This window comes from Tauraco erythrolophus, chromosome 6, assembly GCF_009769465.1.
Source record: "Tauraco erythrolophus isolate bTauEry1 chromosome 6, bTauEry1.pri, whole genome shotgun sequence".
Taxonomy (NCBI): domain Eukaryota; kingdom Metazoa; phylum Chordata; class Aves; order Musophagiformes; family Musophagidae; genus Tauraco; species Tauraco erythrolophus.
In genome coordinates this window covers 67,086,602-67,095,098 of record NC_141470.1, presented here as the reverse complement: position 1 = coordinate 67,095,098, position 8,497 = coordinate 67,086,602, and the positions used below count along the sequence as shown (strand labels likewise).

Below are 8,497 nucleotides of genomic sequence, written 5' to 3'. Positions count from 1 at the left end.
CTTCCATCCTCTCCAGGCTGAATTTAATCCGAGAAGGTTCCTTTGAGCTTTTGTGTGTTGCTGGGGGAGATGTGGGCGCACAAGGGATCGCGTTACAACTTTCATTTCCTGAAATGTTTGAGGGAACATCCAGGGTTTTATCCACACATCAGGCAAAGTTGAGGGCTCGGATTTCAGGTCTTGTCACTCAGCTGTCACCAAACAAATGAGCCTCTCAGAGCTGGAGAAGGGGAGAGCTACCTGCTATTCATGACCCCGAAAGCAGGTGATCACTCATGGGAAAAGCAGGTAGAATTAATCATTCCGCTGTTCTCCATTTCCTCCCCTTTTTTTTGGTTGACCTGGACACAGTGTGAAATCTGTCCTGGGGGTGGAGGGGGGGGACGAATTAACTCCTTCCTGCCGATGGAAATACAAATACAAAGCAGAGCGAGGTGAGAAACAGCCCGGGGCTGCCTCCCCAGGTTGACTTAGCTGTGAAAACCTTGCTGCGAGGTCAAGCCTGATCGAAGTGAGCTCAGCAACCTGCGCCTGACTCATCTCCAGGGCCTCCCTAGTCCTACCAGCCCGCCGGCCCCTTCCCCAACCGGGGGTGATAGTTCCAGGGCGAGGGGGGGGGGGTGGAGGGGGGAGAACTCTCAGCATCCTCCATCTCTCCTTGCCACCATCCTTCTGTTGGCAACCTCATCCCTCTTCCTGCTAGGGAAATGGAGGGTCGGGACGTGGGCACGGCTCTGCAGCCGGGCGGGGGAACTGTGGGGCGCAACGTGCGCGGTGCTGCGCGGTCCCGCTGCGCATTCATCGGGCCCTACAAGCAGCCCCGGCCCGCATGTCTGCGCTGGGGAAGGGGGGGTTTGAGCGAGGGGGACGCCCTCTGGCAGCTTCCCCCGCCCCGAAAGTCAGCACTGCTGCTGCCTGCGCTCAGGCATCTCTGCGCTGTTTGCTTTGAAAATAACCCCTGGTTTGCGAGTCCCTGCTTGGCTTTCCCGCCGCGCACGGCTGGAGCCCCGGGCAATATTTATCCTTCCTCTTCACCGAGCCCGTGGCTTGGAAAGAAAAACGGAGCTGGAGTTATCCATCCTCAGGGTGCAAAGCCCGCGGCTGCTCACCCGAAAAACCTCCCTCATTTCCCTGGGGGTTCCCCCCTTTCTGCCCCAGGGGCTGGGAGCGACTGCGCTGCTTCGTGGTGGATCACGGCGGGGCTGGATGAATCCCCCGGGAAGGGCGATGAGGGTCCCCGGGTCGGGCAGGGGCTGGACCAGGGGTGTCACAGACCATCTCATCCCCCAAGGTCCCCGCGGGGAGCGCAGCGGGGCCATGGCTCCAGACCCCTCCCGGGCCGGGCTGCCGGGGTCGCCGAGCACTGACGGGAGCTCCGTGCTCCCACCCCACGTCGGATTTTGCCCCGGCTCTACTCGCGATCGTGGATGCGCGCAGAGACGCAGATGCGCGCCCACTCACGCGGTTTGCGTGTCCAAGCGCGGGATTTGCGCCCTCCTCCTTGCTCCCATGGAGCAGCGTTGGGGTCTGCCTGGGTGGCAGGGGGTTCCCCACTGCACCGGCCGTGCCCCCCCGAAAGAGTCGTGGGCGCAGGAAGCCCGGCGGGGTCCGGGCTGGGCGCCCCGAGGGGACGGTCGGCGCCGGTCCGGAGGGCGGAGGGACACCGTGTCAGCAGCGCGGGCACCGGGCGCCCGGCTCCTCCGCAACCGGACCCGAGGAGGGCGAGGAGAGGGACGGATCCTCCGCCCCGTCCCTGCACGGGTGGGGAGTCTGCGGGGGCTCCGGAGCGTGTCCGGGTGCCGGGGGCGGCGGGCGCGGCTGGGGAGCGAACGGGAGGGACGCGAAGCGCTGCGGCCGGGAAAGACCCTCCTGCAGAGGGTGACATTTCTCCATGGCCCAAGACCCCGAGAACAAACACGGCACCGACTTAAATAAACACGCACTTAACGATGCAAAACACTAACAGGGGGGACCGGCACCGGCGGCCCGGCCGCAGCGAGGCCCCGACGGGGCTGGCGGCGGGGACAAGCCGCTCCCTCCCGGTCGGGCGCCCGGCTCCCACGGGGCGACCCCACGTAAGCCGCTCCAGTGGCTCCTCTCTCCTCCCTCGGTTAGGAAGCAAACGGCCTGCCCGGGCATCGGAAAGGCACCGGCTGTTCCCCCCCCCGCAGCCCCGAAGGGACTCTGATGAGGCCCGTGGTGGGGAGAAGGGTGGGCTGAGGGGTACGGGCTCGCCCCCGCAAAGAAAAGCGCAGCCTGGGTGTTCTACCATCAGCGTTGTTTAATTTAGACGGTTGGGGTACAATAGAAAATAAACCTGAAAGCACACGCGATTTTTTTTTTTTTGTAACAAATACTCGAGACAAGCAGAGTCGTCCGCGGGCTCTGCAAGCGGGAGGAGGAAGGCGGCGAGCGGGGACAGCCGGGAGAAGGCAAAGCGGAGCCGGCGGGGCAGCCCGAGGAATAGTCGTTCAGGAGGAAACGGCCGTCAACTTTTTTTTTTATTATTATCCTAATTTTTAGCCACATCGATGCATTTCACCACGGCGGAGAAGGAAGCCGGGGGGTGCGGGCCCACGGGAACCCACTCGCTCACCGCCTCGCACAGCCGCGATAAGACACAGGCACTTATCAAACTCTAATACTGCAGCTTTTGCCTTCCCCCCCCCCACCTTTTTCTTTTTTTTTTTTTTTTTTAATTTAAACTACATCGAAATCTTTCTGGTAAGGCTAAATATGAAAAATGTAAACGTAACTTCCCCTCCCTCTTCCTGCTACGACACAGGGCTCGGTACAGCGGTTCGCTCCCTCTGCCTCCATCCCGGCTCCTCGCCGGCCCCACGGAGCCCCGGCCGGGCAGCAGCAGGGATGCACCCAGCCGCCCCTGGCCCCACCGCGCCCGCGGGGCTGGGATTTATTTGGGTGGAATCAGATCCAGCTGGGGTTGGGATGTCATTTTTTTTTTTCCCCGCCCTCATTTTTTTTCTTTTTTTTTTTTTTTTTTTTTTGTAATTCCCGCTGGGACAAGCTCGTTTGAACTCGAAGGGCTGAAGAATTCTGCCACTCTCTGCGTTTGGCTACGTGGAAAAAAAAAAAAACCAAAAATAAAAAATGGTGATAGTAGGAGACGCTGGGGGGGAACTGGACCAGGAGCCGGAGCCGATGTGGGGTCATGTGAAAAGAGCCGAGAGTCCCGTCAAGAGTCAGCGGGTGAGTTGTAAAACCGGGTGCTGTCCTCTATGTACAACCCAGAGCCTCTGTCCCCGAGTGAAACCTCCTCTCCCGTCCCTCCAGCCGCCCGCCGCAGGCCTTTAGGATCCCAGATCCACCAGGCTGGACGTGAGGGGTCCCAGCAGAGAGTCTTGGAGCTGGTGGCCTTGGAGGCTGTGAGGGGTCTGGGATGTGGCTAAGCCGCTCAGGGAGTAGCCGGAGCTCCTGGCGTGGCTGAGGTTCCCCTGCAAGAGCAGGACCGAGTTCTGATCCGGGCTTTGGGGAGGAGAAAATTCTTCCTCGGAGCTGGACATGAGGGGTTTGCTCCCATCCAAAGGCGAGAGTTGGTTGGGTTTGTTGGTGGCTGCGTTGTTGTTTTCTGTGTTCTCCCTGCAGAAAGGTGAGAAAATACAACGGGGATGTTAACGGGCGGGCGGGAGGCGCCGGGGATGGGCGCTGGCTCATACCCCTTTGCGTTTTATTTCATTGCGTGAGCAGATGCCTCTCCCACAGGAAAAAATAATAATAATAAAAGCACCTAATATTTTAATAACGGATCGTCCTTATTTCTTTCTACTCTTTTCTAAATATTTGTGCAGCGCACAGCCCGGTAATTTAGTGAGGAGGAAAAGTTCGTGGAAGGGGGGGGGGGGAGGCGGAGAGCGGATTTTTCTCTTTTTAATTTTAAAATAAAAGCACGGCCTGGGGACGAGCAGGGTGTGGGATTTTCTCCAGGAGGTTCGGTGGGGCGGTTGTTAAAGGAGATAAAAAGTGGGGCGATACCCTCCGTGGCTGGCTGCTTCGCCGGGCCGTGCCGCCGCCCCGTACCGAGGCCACCCCAGTGGCGACGGCTCGGCCCGGCCAGCGCGTCCCCATCCCGGTCTCCCTCCGGTTCCTCTCCTCTCCATCCCGGGGCTGCATTTCTCCCCTCCTCCGGGCTTTCCCCCTACTCGATCCCCGGTAATACCCGAACCGACATCCCGACGGCTTCTCCGGAGGCTCCGGGATCGCGTCGCTCCCGGTTTACTCGGGGCATCAGGCAGCAAACAAAGGCGGAGGAACGGCCCGGAGAGGCCGGTGAAGGGCTCGCTGCACCCCGCGGGCAGGTGGGATCGGGCGGCGGGGAGAGGGGTTCGGTGGATCTCGGGTGGAAAACCCACTTGGGTATCCACGGAGGGGGAAAATGCAACGACGTTGAGGAAAAAAAAATGGGATTTGGAGGGAGCGACGTATTTTCACTGCCGGGTGCTCGCCGCGCTCCCGATCGCGTCCGGCACGATCGAGCGGGGAGAAAAGAGGGTACGGGGAGGATGAGAGGGGGATGGCAAGTACCTTTCCTTCGCCTCTGCTGCTCGGTCCCGCTGCCTCCGGTTCTTGAACCAGTTGCTGACCTGGGTGGTGGTGAGACCAGTGGCTTCCGCCAACTCTCGCTTCTCCCGGGGGGACGGGTAGGGGTTGTGGGCGTACCATTCCCGCAGCACGCCCCGGGATTTCTCCTTGAAGCAGTAACTGGTTTCCTCGCCGTCCCAGATGGTGCGGGGCAAAGGGAATTTTCGGCGGACGCGGTATTTGCCGACGGCGCCCAAAGGTCTGCCCCGCAGTTTCTCGGCTTCCACGTAGTGAGCCTTCAGCCAGAGCTGCTGCAGCTTGGGGTGGTTGTGGGGAGAGAACTGGTGGCTCTCCAGGATCTTGTAGAGCTCGCGGAAGTTGCCGCGATGGAAGGCCACCACCGCCTTGGCCTTCAGGACGCTCTCGTTCTTGTGCAGGTGGTCGCAGGCCGGCAGCGACCACAGGAACCGGCCCAGCCTCTCCAGGTTCCCCCCTTGCTGCAGCACCTCGCAGACGCAGGCGACCTGCTCCTGCGTGAAGCCAAACGACGGCAGCATCGACATGGCCGGGCGCGGCGGCGGCAGGAAGAGGCGGAGGAGGAGGCGGTGGCGGGCACCCCGCGGGAGCGCGGCGGCGTAGGGGCGGGGGGGAGCCGCCCGCCGGGCCCGGTCCTGGTCCTGGTCCCGGTCCCAGAGCGGGGAGGCGCGGCGGCGGCCGGGCGGGAGAGCGGGGATGCCTGTCGCGGCGCGGGGGGACTGTGCCGCCGCTCCGCCGCCGCCGCCGCGCTTAAAGCGCCCGAGCCCCCGCGCCGCGCTGATTGGGCGCCCGCGGCTCGGCCCCCGCCGCGGCGGGCCCGGCCCGACCCGGCCCGGCCCAGCCCAGCCCAGCCTGGCCCAGCCCAGCCCGGCCCAGCCCAGCCCAGCCCGGCCCGGCGGGCAGAGCCTCGGCACGGGCGGGCGGGGCCTGGCGGCGGGGACCCGGCCCCGGCGCTTCCCGCCGCCGCCTCTGCGCGGGTGCGGCCCCGGTGGCGGCTGCGGGGGGAGCTCCGCCGCCCCGCACCCCCTGGGCGCATCCCTGGGGAAGCCGCTCCCGGGGGATTTTTGTCTTTCTTTCTTCCGTTCTTTTTCCCGCCCCCCCCCCAACTCCTGCCCCCCACCCCACCCCCGCCCGTTCGCTGTCCCCTGCCAAGCCAGCCCATGTTTAATTACCTTAATACCGGGGATGAATTAATAACGCTTTAGTGAATAGCTAAATAATACGCGCCGCCTCCTCCCTCCCGTGCGGCCCTCCTGCCCCTCGCTCTGCCCCGCTTGGCCGCGGGGGGGTCCCCGGCGGCGGGTCGGGGGCAGCCCCGCGGAGCCGCTCCCCGGCTTCCCCCGGGGAAAAGCGGACGGGCGGCGGGCAGCGAAACTGCACCGACCGGCGGCGCTTTAATTAGCCTGATCCTCGTTTGCACGCCTCGCTCGAAAGCAATTATTTTAAAAATTAGAAAACAATTAGGCTCCCTAAGCAAAGATAATCCATCGTCAGTAGCAGGGACGGGCTGGGAGATGAGGACAATGCGGTGAGATAAGGGCAGGGGAGCGGGGGGAAGAGGGTGTCTTTATGACTGTATTTATCTTTGATTAGATAAGTCCAAAGCAGTACTTTAAGCACACTCCGGAACGCTTTTCGTTGGAGAACGAGCTCGCTCCGCGGGTGCTAATCACCATCGCGGGGCTCTTTAAAACCTGTTTGCCTTCACGAGAGACGGTCGGATTTATTTGACTTGAAAGGCTCAGATTTGAGACCAGCCCGGTTGTGGCCGGGGCGGAGAAGGGCTCCGAGTCGGGGCCGGCGGCGCTGCCGCTGCCCGCTCCCTGCCCGCAGCCTCTGCCCGCTGCCCTCCTCGCGATACGATATGGGAAAGGCCGGTCCCGATATTTTCCTAAATCCAGATTGTTGCTTTTTATTTTTTTTTTCCCCATGTACTTCGCGTCTCGGGACTGTTTAAAATAAGCCACTGCCACCCAGTCTGTACAGTGACTTTACTATGTACGCTGGAGTCAGGGCGCTTCTGTATCCCATGACCATGTGTCTGGTAATTTTCCCTTGCCATTTTATTTTAGTACTTATGATGTTGCAGATGAAGTCTTAAAGAGCTGCAATGTCCTCCCAGAAGGAATGTCTGCTTGGAACAGATCCTTATTGACAAGGCAGCTGTGTGGGGACCGGAACGGAGCCTTAAACCCGGCTCTAAAATCAACTAATACCCTAAAGTCTGGAGCAAGTGCGCAGAATTATAACGCATGGGCTCGCAGCCGCCCGCAGCCGCGTCCTGGAGGAGCAGTGCCATGCCCAGCCTGGGCGATGGGCTCCCCCATCCCTCTTTTTTATTATTAGTCTTTTTTAATTTTTTTTTTTTTCTTTCTATCAAGGTGCTCAGTTCGGGAAAAGCACGGACCTGGGGGTTTATACCTTCAGGATGAGGAGTAGAGAAATGCAAAGCGGGGCTGGCGAAGCTCCTGCCATTTTAACGAGAGCGGTCCTCTCTTGCCCTCACGTCTTCTCTTTCTTTTTTCTTTTTCTTTTTTCTTTTTTTTATTTATTTTATTTTTTCCTTTAAAAGGCCGACCAAAACAAACCCCGCTCTTGCCGGGAATAGGCAAATTATCCCGATGCTGCCGGCGGCGAAGCTGACAGGGACGGGCGAGGGCTGAGCCGAGGCTTCCCCGCAATTTCCGAGCGGGACTTTATTCTCCCGTGTCACCAAAAATCAGACAAGGAGGGCACAGACTCGCCGGAGTCTACCTGGGAGTTACACGCTGCAGGCGACAACCGGTCAGCATCAATGTTAATTATTGCCCGGGGTTGGTTTTCCTAAAAATTGGAAACATTTCACTTTAAACCACGGAAAGAGGTAGATGAATTCCCAAACCACCCCATCCCATTTAGTCCTTGAAAATCACCCAGAAAAAAAAAATAGTTTCGAGCCGCTCCAAAAGAAAAGAAAAAAAAGGCTGATGTAAATAACTAAATAACTGAATAACAACACAACGGCGTGGAGCTGCCGCCGGCTGCTTCACGGTGTTTTATTTTTTCGGCAGAAAAGGAGCAGCCCGGCAGGCTCACCCCCCTTCCACTCCGGGCAAAGCGCTTGGCTTCTTCCCCCCCTTCCGCGGGGTTTCCTCCGCAGCCGGGGCCTGGCACCTCCGCGCCCGCGGAGAGGTGGCGGCCGGCCGAGGGGGCCGCAGCGCGGCCGAGGGGGCCTCCCCGCACCGCTCCGCTGGCCGGGGCACCGATCGGCTCCGTTTGTGGGAGAAATTCATTTATTCGCTTATTTATTCGATGCGGGGCTATACAGCGCAGAGCGGGGATGAAGACGGATCCCACACAACGCTGTGCGGGTTTTTCCTCGATTTCGCCAGAAAACCAAACAAAGCAAGAAAAAATAACCCGAGCACGACTCCCATCTCCCCCCATCCTCCCGGCCCCCGACCTTAGAAATAAAGCTCTTCCACAACCAAAATTATTTTTTTTTTTCCTTTAAGCGTGAGGGTCTGGAGGAAATAAATAGCGCGACAAAATAGAATCAACGGCATTTTTTTTTTTTTTCGGAGCCCCGTCTCGGCGTGATGATGACGGGGGCTGGAGGCTGGGAGCCGGCGGGGCAGTAACACAACGCTGCCGCTTTCCGAACCTTTCGAAGGCGAAATCCAAAACCGGCCCATTAAGTCAATGAGGTTTGTGTTGTAGAGGGCTCCTTTCCCATCCACTTGCTGTTCTGAAAAATAGATCGCGTTTCGTTATCTCCAGTGAGGATCTGCAACGTGATACCGGATCCGCGCTGCCTTCCCTGCCGAACGCGAGGCGCAGGGGAGACAGCCAGCTCCCCGGCTTATTCCTAAACAATAAAGGATTTGTATTTTCTTTCTCTCCCCCCTCTTCCCTTTATTAGTCTATTTTTTAATGAGGAAGG

The 8,497-nt window shown here is 59.7% G+C and overlaps 1 protein-coding gene across 1 annotated transcript; it reads right to left on the bottom strand.

Moving 5' to 3' along the window:
- Positions 1-3,311: 3,311 nt before the first annotated feature.
- Positions 3,312-5,102, bottom strand: SIX1 (SIX homeobox 1). Its single transcript, XM_086613363.1, has 2 exons — positions 4,543-5,102; positions 3,312-3,600 (listed from the first exon to the last, which is right to left on the bottom strand). The coding sequence occupies exons 1-2, from the start codon at positions 5,100-5,102 to the stop codon at positions 3,312-3,314; spliced, it is 849 nt and encodes a 282-aa protein (XP_086469489.1).
- Positions 5,103-8,497: the final 3,395 nt, after the last annotated feature.